The sequence below is a fragment of the Lutra lutra genome, chromosome 3 (assembly GCF_902655055.1).
Source record: "Lutra lutra chromosome 3, mLutLut1.2, whole genome shotgun sequence".
NCBI classification, from domain to species: Eukaryota; Metazoa; Chordata; class Mammalia; order Carnivora; family Mustelidae; genus Lutra; species Lutra lutra.
Genome location: NC_062280.1, coordinates 75,263,913 through 75,282,939, shown reverse-complemented (window position 1 = coordinate 75,282,939; position 19,027 = coordinate 75,263,913). Strand labels below are relative to the sequence as shown.

Below are 19,027 nucleotides of genomic sequence, written 5' to 3'. Positions count from 1 at the left end.
TCCACAGATATTTTCCTATAACCTGTTACTGTGTTTTATTGTGTTCTTTTTACTTTTAGATATTTAATCCATTTGAGATTTATTTTACATGGTGTGAGGTGCTTTCTTCTAAATAAATATCCAGTAATGTCAGTACCATTATGAACAAAACCATCATAGATTAATTCCTCAGATTTGCTTAGATCTATTTCTGGACACTCTATTTAATAATTTACTTTTATATTACTGTGTCAATATCTTGCAGTTTGGTTTCTGTAGTTTTATAGTATGTTGTAATTTCTGGTAAGGCAAGTTCCCTTCTACCATTATTCTTGTTTTTCAAGAGTTACAAAATGGTCTATTATTATCGGTATAAATACTCCCCACTGGCAGACATACAAGTTGTTTTCAGCGAATATTTTCTATTACAAATTCCTAGGACAAGCGTTTGTTTTTTTGTTTTTTTTTTTTCATGTAATATAATGGTAAATAACACAAGTAGAGAACTAAAGCCACACATTAATGTGTCTCTCATCCGCTATAGACTCCCTTAGTAGCAGGTGACACTCTGGTACACAGCCTGAATTATATTCATGATTCAATTCACTTTTCCCCCAAATTAAGAGCAGTTATCTTGACTCAGCAGGTTCTAACATTGACCCATGACATGGCTTCATTTTCAAAGCCAATCTGTGTCACAGACTCCTGTAAAACATATAGCAAGTGCCTTTAGCCATCTGATGGAGCAGCGGGGTCTGACCCTGGGAAAGATGCATTTGCTTTGCATCATGACCTTCCCGATGGTGTCTGCTTGCCTCCCACACACATTACAAAGAGGATATCCACTCGACGTCTCTAAAAACCATTCTAAATGCATATTCTACACTCCAAGACCATAATTATCAAACTGGATGTGGATTTATTTACAGAAATATAAATTACTTGATAAGTGTAAAGTAGTGATTGTTGATGCCAGTGAGAAAATGTGGAAACATTTACATCACAACAGGGAATGTGATCTTTGTTAAACACCCCTAAAAGATAACTTTAATCACTTGTCTGTCAACCACACACAACACCAAGATCCTAGCCAGAGGCCTCTTGGCTTCCAGTTTCAATTCCTATCAGAGGAACAACTGAGAGAGCTGAGAGTTAGTTACCCAAGATCTTTGGCATGTTAGAAATTTTACCCATGAGTCAGGGGCTGGAGCCCCACTCTCATTCTTATTTTTTAAAACCTGGAATATATTTCCTTAGTCCCTCATCCAGCCGCATTTAGTGAATTGTATTTTAGTGGTATGCCCTGGACTTTGTTCTAAAAGCTTTCACCAAAAATATCAATATATAAATTAGTTGATTACAGCTGCTCTAAATATATTGTTAAACACTTACGTTCTATATATCATTCAGTGTCCCCTCTTGGAAAGTTGTACATGGTTTATCTTTAAAATTCAGTGTCAGAAAAATTGCACTTCCTCAAGAAATTGGTATGCTTCCTTCTCTTTATTGAGAATTATGCTTTTGTTTTTAATTAACTTCCAGGAAATTCCCCTTCCTACCTGATGATCACCTACAGCAAATATAGTGGCATCTTGGTTTGTGAATTTATGTTGTTCTTTCACATGGTTTTAGTTTTCTACTTTGCTCCTCTTTGCTCTGAAAGCTATTCTTTATTTCCATTTCTCTTTTATCTATTTATGCGGTTTTGCTGCAATACTTCAATTCTTTTGAAATAAAAACATCGGCCCAAGTTACCCTCTCCATGAGAAGTCCTGCTTTTGTCACACTCTGTACTTCCCTCCTCTGTCGCTGTGTTTCTGAGCACTTCAGTGTCTCTAGCAACCATTTTGACCTTTTCCTTTCCTTGTGTCTCCTTGCATTGTTACATAGCTCTCTTGTCTTTCCAACTAATATCTAAGTGAAAGACATTACATTTACTGTATGCCCCATAGTTCTTGGTACATGGAAGACCCTTGAAAATCACTTGAGAAGGAAAGAAAGGAGGGAAAGAAGAAATGAGGAAGGGAGAGGGAAAAGAATGGAAATCCAAATTTAATGTTAAAAATATGAGCTGCCTGGAGGGAAAAAGGGATAAGGAAGAAGACTGTTGGGAATTGAGACAATTATCTAGCAATGAAGAAAAATGCTTCAGTTCATTTACATTAAGAAGGAGAGAAGTTTTCATTATTGTCTCCATACAAGGTCAGGTCATAGTCAGGGCAGGAAACACATACAACCCAATAGCATAACTGCAGAGGGTTTAGTGAAGGCCTATCACAATGTGTGGGCAGGTTTACGGACATTAACAGGGATGGCAAAGAGCTTTGGGAATAGCAACAGTACAAAGCCCTAGTTAGAATCTTGGGAAAGGAGAAGTTACTGGAACCCAAAGAAAGTACCTGTAGGAAAGGGGAAAGGGGTCCCTGATGGGAGAATGAATGGCCATGGCAAATGAAGGTCATGGCCAAACTACATCCAGATGAGGAGAGATCCTAGGGAATTAATATCCTAAACTCCCTCCTGCCAGCGTTTCCTGTTGGCTGCTATCATCCCAGTGCCTTCTAGAAGCCAGAGGCAAGGGAGGACCCCTCTAGGGCGCAGCCTCTTAGGGTCACAGGATAGATGAATAGGGGTAAGTAGTATGTAGAAGGGCAACCAGAGAATATCCAGCACTATATTCTGTATTTGTAATTAAGGGTGGAAATGGAGTAGGGGTATTTGAAATAGATGGGGTAAAACACAGAAGTAAAGAGGCCTAAATTTCTCCAATAGACACACAAAATCTTTAGAATTCCATATGAACATAGGTCATCACTTAAGGCTCAAAGGGTCTTTCCAATATTTCAAAGCTTACCTTTGCTTTTTGATACAATAGAGCTGCCTTCATTTTTAGATTTTTGTCTCACACAGGCCCTTTTACTTTTGGAGGACCCACCCCCTTGTATATCAAGCCTACCCATGACCCAAGCTGGATCTTGGTATATATTAAAATATACCCATCACAAATGTAGTTGATTAGTTGGCATGTCTTCTTTTGTAGGCATTTGATAAACATGTGTTCTTTTTCTTTTTTTTTATTTGTTTATAATCTCTTATTTTTTATTGTGTTATATTAGCCACCATATAGTACATCAATAGTTTTTGATGCAGTGTTCCGAGATTACAGATAAATCTGTAGAGTTTATAGATATAATATTACTGATCCTATTGCTCTTACTCAAATGCAAACTCCTTGAGGGCAGAGATTCCTGTCTGCTGTGCACGTTGCTGTAATCCCTTGTCTGCTGTGCACGTGTCTGAACAGTATTTAACAGAGATCACAGAAAAAAATCTTTAATGAATTATAAATACATTAATTTTACTCTTTTCTTTCAGAAAGGACTTTGACACTAGCTTTAAAAACTGTACCCATTTCTGGAGGCCTGGGTGGCTCAGTTGGATAAGTGACTGCCTTTGGTTCAGGTCATGATCCTGTAGTCCTGGGACTGAGTCCTGAATCAGGCTCCCTGCCCAGGGGAGAGTCTACTTCTCCCTCTTGTGCTCTCTCTCTCTCTCTCTTAAATAAATAAATAAAATCTTAAAAAAACCCAAAACAACCTGTACCCATTTCTCAATCCGCAGTAAGTCCTTCCTTTGGTAAAGGGTTCTAGGTAATATAAATGATGCCTGCCACCGGGGCACCTGGTGGATCAGTTGGTTGAACCTCTGACTCTTGTTTCAGCTCAGGTCATGGTCTCAGTGTCCTGATTTTGAGCCCTGCTCAGCGTGGAGTCTGCTTGGGATTCTGTCTCCCTCTCCTTTTGCCCCTCCCCCTGCCTCTCTCTCTCTCTCTCTCAAAGAAATAAAACCTTTTAATAAAATAGAACAAAATAAAGTCTGCCACCACCAACAACTGTGTAGATGGAGTGACTAACCAAGTTGATTCATATCCTAGTCTAGGTCTCAGTCATAGATACTGAGAATTTATTAGAAGTTCTTAGACGGCAATCCCTGGGAGGGCAGGAACCACAACTCTCTTCTTGGTCACAGCTGTCTGGTCATCATCTAGCAAAATGCCTCACACAGAGTCACCACTCAGGGGATATTTGTTGAGTCACTAAGTGATGACAGAATTTAGAATTATAATTTAGCACACTATTCAGTACTGAGCATACGCTTAATAGATGTTTATCGAATTGCCTTGACTGATGTTCAAAAACAGTCGCACCATGCATTCCAAAGCTAAGTAGGCATTATATTTGAATTATCAGCTGTTTTGGATTATCTATGGGACTCTGCCCCACTGTTAGGGTGGTAAATTAAGATCTTACTGCATCAGCAAACTCCCCAAATCTGAGTAGTATTTGGTTTCCACTGTGCTAGCTTACTATATTCCAACTATGGCATACTTAATTTTAAAACTAATGCTTACCACAATATCATGTGCTGTCCACTACTGTTCACTAACCCAATAATATAGCTTCTTTCCAGTGTGTTATTTACTAACTAGTTCTTTCCTTATTTCTTCCTTCCTTTTTTCCTTCTTCTTGTTTCCTGTCTTTTTTAACTCTGACCATCATATAAGGATGTAAATGTCAAAAGGCAAGGATCTGGCTGCCTGGGTGGCTTAGTCAGTTAAGCATCTACCTTTGGCTCTGGTCATGATCCTGGGGTCCTAGGATTGAGTTCCACATCAAGTTCTCTGTTCAGCAGGGAGGCTGCTTCTCCTTCTGCCTCTGCCTGCTGCTTGTGCTCTCTCACACACACAAAAATAAATAAATAAAATCTTTTTTTTAAAAAGAGGCGAGGATCTTGATAATACTACAAAGTCTGGAAATGTTCAAGAACAATGAAAAGACAAGCAGTTTTGGAGGCAGACCTTTGACCTCATGTTTATAATCTGTGGTCCATCTTCCTGGCTCTTGAGCTTCCTGTGTTGTACCAGCTTGGACTAGAAGACACAAGCTTCAAGTTTCTACCCACTCATAAGAAATAAAGTACTTTGTGTGGTTGGAGGATGGACACTGGGGAGGGTATGTGCTATGATGAGTGCTGTGAATTGTGTAAGACTGATGAATCACAGACCAGTGCCTCTGAAACAAATAATACATTATATGTTAATTAAAAAAAAAGTACTTTGACTTTGGTTCCAACAAATGTAACAAGACATTAACATAGTTCACATTAAGTCAAATGAATCCAAAAATACACATACATGCACACACTATACACCACACACATCCACAAACACACACACATGCATGTACATACACACACATCCACAAACACATTTTAAATAGATAACCAATTGGTGAAGACCAAAAATAGAAAGGCCACACATTTCAGTCTTACTTTGCCTTATGCCTGGCAGCTTGCCTGTAATAGGCGTCTCTAAATGGAAATATTTTTTAGACATCTGACACGAAACTAGTTGTTTCTGAATAAATCAATCCAACAGGACCACAGAAGATAGAATCAACAGAGGGAAAAATGATGCCACCAATACAGATATCACCCCTAAAGTAAAGGAGACGATGTTTAAGTAAAGACACGATGTCATCTTGTCTGTGTTGTGCTACTTCAGTTGTCCCATATAGCTTTGCTCCGTTCAATGTTAGCAAATTAATCACTACATAAATAAAATATGAGATCTTCAAGAAGCGAAACAGTCTGATGCCCAGCCAAGTTCTTCTACAATCCAGAACATTTTTATTATAGATACAAATAAATTGAACTTAAGTTTTAAAATTTTAGTCCCTTTTATTTATTTTTTATTTTTTTAAAGATTTTATTTATTTGACAGAGAGAGAGATCACAAGTAGAGAGAGAGAGAGGAGGAAGCAGGCTCCCTGCCTAGCAGAGATCCCGATGTGGGACTCTATCCGAGGACCCCGAGATCATGACCTGAGCTGAAGGCAGAGGCTTAACCCACTGAGCCACCCAGGCAGCCCCTTAGCCCCTTTTATTAAGAAAAGTCTCATCCCCATATCACCAAGACAATTTTCTTCCCTCTTAGTGAAGTCTCACAAATCTCTCGGCTGAACCATTAGAAAGATCTTTCGGTATGCTCTTTTGTATTTGAAATATCTCTTGCTTGAAATTAAAGTCAGTCCTAAAATAGCAACTATATCACCCCCTAACCACTTCCCATTAGTAACAGCGAACTCCAGAGATAAGTAAAGCAGCCTTCGTGTGTCTGGAAAAAGAACCCTATGGATGATTTAAACCTAACAGTCGGCCACTTGTTAAGAAACGGTGCATGCACATTTGTCAATATGAATGCCAGAAAGAAATGAAATCTGAAAAAAAGTGAAATCATTATACTGTATAGACTAACTCTAAGTAGAGTTCAGATTTTGTCTTTCACCATTATTTCTTGCAGGGATGTAAAAACACTGAGCTTATTAACATTGCCTTAATTCTCCCTAAAGTACAAGTGGATTCTGGAGAATGTAGGTAGTATAAACGAGCTCTCTCCATGCTGAAGTTTAGAGGCACTCATTCTTCAAAGGAGGTGAAGTCTTATGCCTGAGATAAACGTCCTCCTCTGTCATGATTGACAGGTGCATTTGGTCGGTTGTATGGGGGAAGGGCAGAGGACTGGGACCCGAGTGCCGGGGCAGGAGCGCCCGCAGGTGAAAGGTTATTTTATATAACCGCCCGCAAACACCTTCTACCGTCGCAAAGCCTCCTCAGATCGGTGTCCGCAGGTGCTAACGACGGGCAACAAATGCTCTTCTCTGAGCCTCAATACAGTTATTCTTTAAATACGGTTCTATTTCCCTGGTAAAGCCTCTTCGGAGGAACTAAATTTAGCCCTGCCAATGGGAAGAACAGGTGGCGTGTGACCCCACCGGGGAGATCCGTCTCCCGTCAGGCCTCCCCGTGACGGCCAATCAGCGTGGGCGCCGCCCGGGGATGCGGGGCTGTCAGCAGATCTGCGGAATAAAAAGGCCGAGCCCAGCCCTGGCTCTCCAGCAGTCGTGCATTCCCAGCCTCGCCTCGGGTGTAGGGATTGCATAGAAAAGCAAAACTACACAGTCTCGACTGTGTAGTTTTGTTTTTAAGTCTAGAGGCTCACCAATTCATGTCGGAGATGGTCGAAAACACCAGCTCCAGATAGGACGTCGTTTCGGAAGCAACCTGGGGCTTTGTCCCACCCTTTTTGGGCACTCGTGAGCAATCAGGTGAGCGCCATCTTTCTTTCTTTCTTTCTTTTCTTTCTTTCTTTTTTTTTTTTTTAAACAGTGGAGCCCCTTCCTTAGTGGTTTCTACGTCCCAGATAGAACTTGTCCTTCCAGCGTGTGCGACGTGCCCGCATGGGGGTGTTTGTCTAACCATTTGTTGCTGTTACCGGCCCGTTATTTAAATCTGCTCATTCAGGTTTCTTTAAAAAGCTCCAGGCTTTGGCCTGTCAGCTGGGGTTAGTGATTCCAGTGGTGTGAATCCCCCGCGTGTCCTTCAAAGTGTCGAAGCTGAGGTCGGAAATGGCGAGAGAAATGTGTGCTTCTGTTGTAGACTCTTTGTGTCTGCTGAGAATGTTCAAGGTTATGTTACTCAGTGAAAAAGTGAGACGCACCAGGAATAGCTCTGATAAAATGCATGTGGTATCAGCTACACCCTGATGACTTTTTAAGGGAATCAACTGCAGAGGGATCAGCTGCGGGACGGTGACAGAACACTTGCCCGCTGTCAGTCAACAGTGGAGAGTTTATTTTGGGAACATGACATTTCAGAGGCATACCTTCAGCCCTAATTACACAAAGGCCTTTCAAGAGCAAGAGCTAAAGCCATTAAGCTGACCTATCTGATAGGAATAAATGACCAATTTAGACAGGTTAATTGTGACATATTTAGACATTTGGGAGAAAAGCTCTATTATAATTGTTTTATAAAATACTCAGTATCTCATGTATTTTACTTCATAATCAAAAGATATGATATGAGCTAAATGTTGGTCTTAAGGGCAAGAAATAATATTTTAGAAACTTTTAATATCGAAATGCCCTTTGACTTCCCATCTTCCTGGACTTAGGTCATTCATCATAAATGCCTGTAAATGCATTGGTATATAATACATAAATGGTGTAAAAGAGTATGGCTATTTTTAGAAGATGCACTAGGTTGTAAACAGGGAAAGTGGGGCACAAAAAGTTATTTGTCCTACGTGTAACTTGCTACATGGAGTTCTTGACAAAAGATTCACAAAAACTTTTAGATATTATTTGAGTTTTCCGAATATACATTTTGTTGTCTTGGAATCCTGGTTTCCCTTTCTTTGCAATGAAGTAAAAACTTAAAATAAGGTGCAGAATTGTCACTAGAAAAATTACCATTCCATAAATTTTCAGTGAACAGAATTTTGTGAAAAGCGGTAATGAAGTAACAGACAATTGAGAATCTGCTTTTTATATCAGAATAGTGGGAATACTTGCATTGAATAATAAGACATTTGTGCATCAGAAAATTCTTCACATCATCTCTCTGGAACTGATGGACAAAGTACTTTCTTCCACTTAAAAGGACTGAACTGCAAATTTCATATTCCTTTCTTTGATTTGGAATATTTGTATTGAAAAAGTACGAGACTTTTAACTTCTTTTACATTTCACAGCAGTGTTCTCTTTGTCAGGTTTGGACCTTGTTCCTCACTAAGTACTCAAGTCAGTAGTTTTCTTTCAGCTCTGTAATTAAAGTTAGCCTACTCACAGAAGTTTAAATTTCCCTGACTACTGACTTGAGCAGTAGCACCATTTATTGAGCAAGTATAATATGAAGAAATATTAGAAATAGAAAGCACTGTGTCCTGTCTATAAAAGGTCTGCATAGTCATTAAGACTTGCCAGAACTTTCCAAGTAAGGAAAGAAATTGAAAAGCTCAAATTTTTAGTTTTGGTGACTATTTTAAGTAGTTTTAAAAGTAATACTAGTAATTACTTAATTAAGGTAATTACTTAAAATAATACTAGTAAGATTACTTAAACTAATCTTAAAGTAGTACTAGTTTACTTGAAGTAATTACTGGGTTACTTAAAGGACTCAAAGTAATACTAGTTACTTAAAGAGATACTAGTAAGACCCAAATCAATGCCAACCTTAAAAATAGAGAGTGAGTGAGTGAGTGAAAAATATTGGGAGGAAGGAAATTTTTTTTAACAATTATCTCCCAACCATTGAACCGATGCACAGATTCATTCTATTCTTTCCACACATCTTTTATTGTTCTCTGCTCCCACGTACTCCAGCTTTCCTCTTGCTATCTGTCACTTAGGTGTCCTATCATTGGTAAGACGGAATTTCCCTCTTCGACCACTAGGGGGCATTCCTTGCTCTGCTTTCTCTCTGCTACCCGCCCCCCCCCCCACCCCTTCTCTTTGGTCTTGCGATTTTATTAAGCTCCCAAATCAATTCAGAGTCCTGTGTTGAAATTGAAACCACGAAGGAGAAGGTCGACCCATCCCTCTAGGGCCCACAGATGATCTCAGGGGCAATCTGTTTGGAAAAGGTGTGCCTCCATTGTCTCCAGAGTAGCTCGAGTGGCCTTAGCTGGGACCTTCTAACTTACTTTCTTTTCCTTTTCAGAGTGCCTGAAAAGATGACAACTCAAGCACCGACGTTTAAGCAGCCGTTACAAAGTGTTGTGGTACTGGAGGGTAGTACCGCAACCTTTGAGGCTCACATTAGTGGTAAGCTCACGCGTGCGCACTTGCCTGCGCCTCGCCTCCTCCCACCGTGTGTGAACTTAGCTGTAGGACTTGACGCCAAGTTTAAGCCTGGCTTTCACTTTGTAAAATTGGTCCAGCTGGATGGAAGGGCCATCGTAAGGGTATACCCTTCAGAGTACTGACAAAATCTGACAATATAATGGCTTGGAGATGTTTTATTCATATTTATAATTCCACGAAGCAAAATAATTAGCATTGGATTAAAATTGCTGTCAGAATCCAGCAGCTAAGTATGACCAAATTTGGTCATTCTATATTTGGGTTCAGCTGCAGAGCCAGAATGGAAGCCAGGAACCCAAGTCCAGTAGGGGCAGGTTGCGGAGCTGTGGGGCAAGGCGAGTGGGTGGGCTGGTGGGGGGTGGGGTTCTCTGGGTGCCCAAGAGTGGGAAATAACAATGTTGTGGACTTTCCTAAGAAGCTGAAAACTTTCAGAGTTGACCTAACTCCTAGTGATCTTATTCTTGTATTTTCAATCTGTATTAAGGGATTCTAGTGAATTAAGATTTTCCAATCTTTGGAAACGACAACAAAAAATAGTATATGCCACTGAGGTCTATATATTAAAGATAAATAAACATTGACCTTAGAATTTTATTTAAGAGAAAGTTCTGGGGTTTTCAGCCTTCTTCTTCTTCTTCCTAACTCAGTTTAAAGTTCCAAAAAAAATGCATGATTTCTAGGTCATACTATCTTCTGGAAAATGAGGATAATCTACAAACTATATTGTAAATAATCTCAAATTATTTAATAATATTGTCTCCATCTGTTGTATTGTAACTGGTCGTATAAAATGGCATGGATTAATCGAAAATCAAGTTTGTACCTCCACAGTGCCCTGTTCCCCCCCCCTTTTTTTCATGTTTTGACTTCTAATAAAGATATAAAATAAGATCTCTTCCTTCCTCCTTTTGTCTTCTAGTTAATGTGCCAATCTTACTCCTAACTGGATAAGACATTTACATTGCACAAATATCATACAATCATTCTTCATTATCAATTATATGTATATATAGAGACCAATTCCATTCTTCTCACATGTGATAGACTCTGATTTTCCAATAATATGCTTATGTATCTTGTAATACTCAGTAACTTTTGAACTGTGCAGAACACAATTGGCTTCAGTGGGAATTACGCCCATTTGCGAAGTAGTGCAAGCTTGCTTCTTCATAGCTGCTTGTTCTTTCACACTATGTGCTAATAAATTATTAAGAAAACACCACTGAAAATATTTGACATTCATGAATTAGTCAAACTACTCACTTGGCCGTGGTGGGAGATTGGTTAATGTAAGGACAAGAAAATAAATGTTCTCTTGGTTCTCTTCGCTTCCTCATTTTAATATAAAATAAACACTGCTCTGAATTTGCTTCCTGCCTTCCAAATGTACAGAATTTTAATATACTTAAAATATTAAACCATGTACATGTAGTTCTTAGCTCCACAATTTATGGCAACTAAAGAGAATCTGGTTTTTCTTTCTGCAACTCCTGGAATCTATGTTGTTCTGTAAGACTAGGTTTGGCTTTGTGTCATCTTCTACAAGAGCCCACTTCTCTCTCTGCACTTTGTTTGACTGATTACACATTTGAAAGGCAGGAGAGTTCAAGGAGACAGTGTCCCTGCGACCGCAGAGGAGGGACCCAAATGGGTTTGTTCTCTCAGGCTTACTAGGCAGCCCTTTTAGATCCTTTGCTGCTTTTGCTCTTGTTTTTGAGGAGGACGACAGTCACTTTTTATTTCAAAGTTTCCTTGGCTCTACGATTTTATAAATCCCTTTTGTGATTTTAATGATGTCTGTTAAATTGTATCAGGGAGAACCTGGGACAGGAGGGCAGGAGATAGAAATTCTAGTCTTCTGTGTGCACCGCTAGCTGAGGGACCTTGGAAAAACCACTGAGCCTTTTTTGGCCTCCTTCCTCTCCTATTAAATGGAGGTACTGACCTCTACACAAACCCACAGACCTCCCTAATTGTGTGCAAGTGGACCCTGGGGTTAGGACAAGGCATAGCAGGACATAGCAGGACAGAGTGGAGGACGTTGCAGGACCCCATTCCAACTTAAAGATGAATTGTGTTTGTGCTCCAGGTTTCCCAGTTCCTGAGGTGAGCTGGTTTAGGGATGGCCAGGCAATTTCCACTTCCACTCTACCCGGCGTGCAGATCTCCTTTAGCGATGGCCGCGCTAGACTGACGATCCCCGCCGTGACTAAAGCCAACAGTGGACGATACTCCCTGAGAGCCACCAATGGATCTGGACAAGCGACTAGTACTGCTGAGCTTCTCGTGACAGGTGGGCTGGAGGGGACCTGCCTAGCCTCTGCGCCACCCCCCAGGGCATCTCCAGCCCTTGGGGAAGGAGGTCCAGGAAGAGCTACTGAGGAACAAGTAGATCTAGAGAAGGGCCTGCTGGAGGCTGAATTGATAGCAGAGTTGTTTGCTGTGTAAAATTTAATTCTCCTCTCAAAATACAGCACAAAAGTGGCTGAGAATAATTCCTCTGTACACATATTAAACACTCAAAAGTATGTTAAGGGTGTATTACAAACCATGTTTCTGAGCAAGTGGAAAGGCTTGGAGCCTTGTTTATAATAAGTCTATTAAGGAAACAGGTACATCACCAGGAATTTACATGTTAATAAGCTTCTAGATGATTCTGATGTAAGTGCCCCACAGACCACCCATTCAAGAAACACTGCTTTTATCTATAAAGTCAATAATTCTTTACTTACTTTCCATATCTAAAACTATTACACCATGGACATACACAGAAAAAGGCAGATGCATAACACGGTTTCCTCAGAAAAGTTACCACCTGTCTTTATAGCCTCTGTCATTTCTCTCCGTCCTTCACTTCCTGGTAAGCTGTTAACCCACAGAATATTGCACTACTTTATACATGACAAACAGTATCTGTATAATGAGCTACATAATGTTATATGTGATTAGCCAATACACTATACCACTAACACTGTTCAAGTATAGGGCTGTTATCAATGGATCAGGGAACATCATGTGTGAACTTTAACACACATCCAGAAAATTCAGAAATGGAAAATGCACAGGGGTGATAGTTTATTACTCAAAAACATGTCAAAATTGATCCCATTCTCTCTTCACATTTCTAAAAAATTTCTTTCAACATAATGGACCAAAAAAAAAATCCCCTTTCTGTAACATAACTAACATTAAATCATGTCACTATTTGGATTAATGTTTAAATGCAAGTAAATATTTGGGTTATTTGAATACATCAATTTGGAGATAATCTAGGGTTTTTAACATTAAATTAAGAGTGATTTTGTAAGTCACAGGTCCCCTTATCAAACCAACCATCAGAATTCATTTCAATGCAATTTACTGAAATACACAAAATTACTTTAACAGGTTAAGATAGTGCTAGATGTGAGGCTGAGAGGAAGTGTCCAAAAGAGTCTCTAAAAACATTACAATATCGAGGCTTTTTCTTAAAAAACAAAAAACCAACAGTGGCGTCTTACAGCTCCTAAACAAAACAAAGCAAATAAAAATAAAATATGGTGACAGGATTCACCTTCTGCCATCTTCTGGCTCCTTTCTTGCTATCCTGTGCATGAACTGGGATCAAGGACAGTCACGGGTGTTTGGTTCAGGGAGTCATCACCTCCTTTTGGAAACAGAGCTGGGACGGTTTAAAAATAACCTGTTGGGAGCACCCTGGCTAGAGTCCTGATTTTCCTCTCTTCCCCCTACAGCAGAGACAGCGCCACCCAACTTTGTTCAACGACTGCAGAGCATGACCGTGAGACAAGGAAGCCAAGTACGACTCCAAGTGAGAGTGACCGGAATCCCTACACCTGTGGTGAAGTTCTATCGGGATGGAGCCGAAATCCAGAGCTCCCTTGATTTTCAAATTTCACAAGAAGGCGACCTCTACAGCTTACTGATTGCAGAAGCGTACCCTGAAGACTCCGGGACCTATTCCGTAAATGCAACCAATAGCGTTGGAAGAGCTACTTCGACTGCCGAATTGCTGGTTCAAGGTACGTGGCAGAGGCAGAGCAACCGGGAGGAGAGAGTACTTACTGATGGAGGACGCAGGAGGGCCAGGGGACCGCCTGCCTCCCCTTGGGGGCCTCGGGGATGCTGGGAGCTGAAACAGGCAGCTGGCTTTTCAAGGCCCATGAAAAGAAAAGTCTCTGAGACTCCAGGCAGGAGCTCAGCCTCACTGATGAGCTCTGCACTTATTAGGCCGTTAGGAACTGGACACTATTTCCATTAAGTCATCTATGTTTTCAAATTATTGACCAATGGTGGGTTAAAAAAAGTGGTTCTAAGTAAATCCTTATCTGATAATGAACATATTCTATTTTAAAACCTAATTTATACTAATGCAAAATCCAAAATGTCCTGCATTTTCCCCCATTGAGACAACTAGAAAATTGGATTGACTTTGGAGTCAGAATTAATATTGGCTCTTCAGAAATGGTTCGCCGTGCCTCCTCCTAAATTTCGGTCTTTCCCTCCCCACAGGTGAAGAAGTAGTACCCGCTAAAAAGACAAAGACAATTGTTTCGACTGCTCAGATTTCAGAAACAAGACAAACCCGAATTGAAAAGGTATTTTTCTATACCGCTGGTTTTCAGACCTTTCGGAAAAGTTGCCAGTGTTCCCCCTCAACACAGGCTTTGTTTTCGTCTTTTACAGAAGTTTGAAGCCCACTTTGATGCCAGATCAGTTGCAACAGTTGAGATGGTCATGGATGGAGCCGCTGGGCAACAGCTGCCACATAAAGCACCCCCTAGGATACCTCCCAAGCCCAAGTCAAGGTCTCCCACACCACCATCCATTGCTGCCAAAGCACAGCTGGCCCGCCAGCAGTCCCCATCGCCGATAAGACACTCCCCGTCCCCGGTCAGACACGTGCGGGCACCAACCCCGTCTCCTGTCAGGTAAAGCCTTTTAAAGTTTTTTTTTTTTTTTTTTTTTTAAGATTTTATTTATTTATTTGTCAGAAAGAGGGGAGCGAGAGTGAGCACAGGCAGACAGAGTGGCAGGCAGAGGCAGAGGGAGAAGCAGGCTCCCTGCCAAGCAAGGAGCCCGATGTGGGACCTGATCCTAGGATACCAGGATCATGACCCGAGCTGAAGGCAGCTGCTTAACCAACTGAGCCACCCAGGCGTCCCAGGTAAAGCCTTTTAAAGGAGAGTAAGTCACTATGCATTTTTGAATTAGGTTTCATCCAGTAAGATGAGAAATAAGAGAAAGAAGGAAGAGAAGTAGGGGGAAGCAATCAAAACTGTAGCATGTGGTAAAGGAGGTAAGCTGAAAGGTCCTGAAAATGATTTTTACGAATCTTCACTGTCCCCAGGTAAATTGGACGACTTTATAAACTCTGCTTCTGAATTCCTATTTGTATTCCATTTAACAAAGTTCTGCTTTAGGAGCCGAGAGAAAGCTGGGAAATAAAAAGAGCACAGAATTTAGGGTTGGAAGCCCTATGTTCAGTCAGCCTGATCATTTGCTAACAGTGTGACTTAGGGAAATAATAATAACAATAAAATAATCACTACTATATATCAGCCCCTTTCTCTCTGTCAGACATTTGATTGGCATTCTGTGTATTATTATCTCCTTAAATATTCACAGCAACCTCTAGGAATTATTATTCCTAATTTTATAGATAGGTGAGTGGAGCTGAAGAGGTTAAATAATTCACTTAGAGTCTTAGTCATTATCATGTGTACGCTAAAGAAAATCACGGTAAGATTGCTCTCAAGGTGTGTTGTGAGGATTCAATGAGATAATTAGTTGAAGGTATTTTGTAGGTAGAGCATAAGAACAATTTGTATAATTGTTTTCTGATAAGAAGTAAAACCTTCTAAATACTCTGCATTTGCTTATGTCATTTTCCATCGAAAATAAGATGGGCTTCTAAGCTTCGTTACAATGGAGGTATTTCAGAAAGTGAGTGTGTCTCATCAGGGCTCAGAAATTCTATGATCAAGGGTGGATTATCCATAGCAAATTTGACACGTTGGAACTTGGTTTAACCTGCTGAGGTTTTTAATATGATGAACTGAAAAAAATGTCCAAAATTTGGAGTAAACAAGAAAATGTTTCTTGATCAATTTATATCATTGTTTTAGTGTAGAGAGATTTTCCCTGCCAAGAAAAATTTTAAAGGGAGAATGATAAGCAGGTAGTTGACCTAAAAAATATTCAAGTTTCCTTAAGTTACTGAAATCGAAACACTGTGGTATTGGTAAGTGAATAGAAAACACATCAGAGAAGCAGAACAGAGCGTCTAGAAATATCAGTAAATCAAGTATCTAGTACATTCCATTTTTTTAAAAGATTTTTATTTATTTATTTGACAGACAGAGATCACAAGTAGGCAGAGAGGCAGGCAGAGAGAGAGGAGGAAGCAGGCTTCCCGCTGAGCAGAGAGCCCAATGCAGGGCTCGATCCCAGGACCCTGGGACCATGACCCGAGCCGAAGGCAGAAGCTTTAACCCACTGAGCCACCCAGGTGCCCCATCCAGTACATTCCAATTTTAATCAAAGTGACCTCTCAGTTCAGTGGGATAAAGGACATTTTCCTCGATAAAGAATGCTGGCCTGATTAGCTTTCCTTTTGGATGAAAACAAATTTAAACCTCTACCTCACACCATTTACAAAATAAATCTCAACCTGACTAAAAAAGCTGAATAAAAACTAAATAAAATAAAAAATTTTTAAAAATGAGATTATTTAGGAAAACATTTGTGAGGGAGAGCTTTAATTTTTTTTTTAAGATTTTATTTATTTATTTGTTAGAGAGAGAGAGAGAGCATGAGCCCAGGCAGACAGAGAGGTAGGCAGAGGCAGAGGGAGAAGCAGGCTCCCTGCTGAGCAAGGAGCCCGATGTGGGACTCGATCCCAGGACGCTGGGATCATGACCTGAGCCGAAGGCAGCCGCTTAACCAACTGAGCCACCCAGGCGTCCCGAGGGAGAGCTTTAAAAATAGATTTGGAAATTCAGCTACATTAAAATAAAAATGTATGTATGGCAAAAATAAGGTCATTTCTAAACTAAACCGTGCATTTGTGAAAATATTTAAAAAATGTCTCTTCCTCCAGATATTTCATTGTTTCTGCCTTGAAAGTATTATAATCAAATATGCAATGGCTATAGTATGAAATGTATAAGCCTCAAAACCTTGCATAATGTACAAGACTGTATACGTTGATGCTTAATAAGACCCCACAAAGAACCAAAGTGCAAACAGTAGATCTAGGGGCAAAATGTTTGCAACATTTATGAAATAGCAAATGTATTAAAAAGCATCCACAAATTAATTTTTAAAGGAAAAAAGCAACACACATGGGAAAAAATGAACAGAAGACAAACATTTTACATAAGAGGCAATGCAAATGTTTGAAAAATATATGAAAAAAGCTAGAGATTTTCCAGTTTTTATTATATTGGCCACAAGGAAAAATTAGAGGTACTGGCAAACACTAATGTGAAAGAAGGCTTGAACCAAAACCTCAGTTTTAAAAACATGTCTTGCTATCAAAGCCTGTCCCAGGCTCGCTGCAAGTTTGCACACCATGCAACCGCAAGACAGGCCAAATGTAATTTCTGGGGGAGATAACAACTTCCTGTATTTTTAATCCAAGCCTAAGGGTCATTTAAAATTACAGAGCTTCCCTGATTCCGTGGAGCGTTCTGACTGTCTTAACAGCGCTGGCAGTTCATTAATAACACTCCCCATTACTCAGTCCCTGAAATTTGCTTTCAAATAAGAAATAAAAATAGCAATTTGTAGAGAAAATAATGGCTATGCCAGATAGACTACTTCCTAAAATGTCTAATGATTTAATCTTGATTTTTGTCATAGAGGAAGGCAAACATATCTTGTTGAATAAGGTACACGTATCTAGCTGTGACCAGGTGATTATGTTTTATTGTAAGAGCAAAAATAAGCACTTTCCTATAATGACTCAAATTACATTGATTTTTTCACAGTTATGGGCTTACCTGTAGCCTGCTGCTAATCACTCCTGTCATGCTAATCATGTTTTTAACTCTTTTGGAGATAAACCCCACTTTATGAAGAACAGCAAGTGTGAGGCTCAGGTTGAAACTTGGAAGTACATGTCACTTTGCTTTTCTTCATTTGGTTAGACCCTACATTTGGAACAGTGTTAGATGTTTTTGTTATATTTCTAAGGCAGTCACTTTTAAAACAGGGACCTGTTCCCCCAGATATCCCTTTACTTGGTTACGACTTCATGTATAAAATGTAAATTGATGTTCACAAAACAACCCATCTTTAAGAAAAGGAGTAAACATTTCTTCATGAAACCGGTTAATATTGTAGTGTACCATTAAGTTACTCTGTCATTTAGAGCAGATATCAATGGTGCCTTGCACCTTAATTAGACTAGTTGTTTCACTTATGATCGGTGTGAGTTAATGCCAGAGTGTATTTGTAAATGTTTTCCTAAAGCCAGTAGTTATAGTCAATGATGAGGCAATACTGCCACCTAGAGGGAAGAGTTGATTAAGAATCAATCAAAAAGTGAATTATGAAAATGTTATCTTAAAATAGTTGGCTAACCCCTAGAATTATTAGTGTAGATCAGGGACTGTCTTTTTAGCCATAAATGTCAGAAGTTAGCACCTAGATTCTTCAAGTGATGCTGTCGCACTTGGGATATACATAAAAAGCAATGAAAACTATTTTAGAAGAAGCACTTTATCAATTTAATAGAAAAATGGTGGAATCCTTGGATTTTCAAATAGTCAGTTACCATAGTAACTATATGGATAGTAAAAGAAGTCCAGAGTACAACACAATGAGAGTGAAGGTAAACAAAGAGAAAATTAAAAAGAGCAGTTCACAGCACTTTGACCGGTGCACAGCCCATACCCAAAAAACCTCTGCAGGAAAGGTCCCAAGAAAGCTCCCTCCCTAGCCTGGAGGTTCGTAGGCCTGTGGGCACAGTGAGAGCTGTGAGAGGTCTGCAGGGAAAGAAAAGAGCCGAGACTCCTTTAGCCCAGAATTGCACAAGCATTTTCATCATAGAAACCTTACTTTGTTAGACACCTGTCTGATATAACCTCCCCCACTGGGAGAACAGAGAAATTTAGATTTCTGATTACTGTATTCACCATGTCCTTTCTTTTGCTGTATTTGAAAATCTTCTGCTGTCTTGACTATTTTAAATGGTGAGAAGGTGGAGCAGGGCACAACATTCTTTAGCTTAGAATTCAGTCTGGTTCTCTTACGGAGTCACAGCAGATGAGATTAAGGCTTACCAAGATTTAAAACAAATTACTTTCAGTCAAGTACATTATCTGCCTCTGAATAGG

At 39.8% G+C, this 19,027-nt stretch overlaps 1 protein-coding gene across 1 annotated transcript in view; it reads left to right on the top strand.

Moving 5' to 3' along the window:
- Window positions 1-6,945: 6,945 nt before the first annotated feature.
- The window catches only part of TTN (titin), a 274,867-nt gene continuing 262,785 nt past the window's right edge, over window positions 6,946-19,027 (top strand). Inside the window, 6 exon segments of the mRNA XM_047722299.1 lie at window positions 6,946-7,145; window positions 9,541-9,644; window positions 11,773-11,976; window positions 13,418-13,705; window positions 14,196-14,281; window positions 14,370-14,614. Coding sequence (XP_047578255.1) covers window positions 9,554-9,644; window positions 11,773-11,976; window positions 13,418-13,705; window positions 14,196-14,281; window positions 14,370-14,614 — 914 coding nt within the window. The 5' untranslated portion in view covers window positions 6,946-7,145; window positions 9,541-9,553.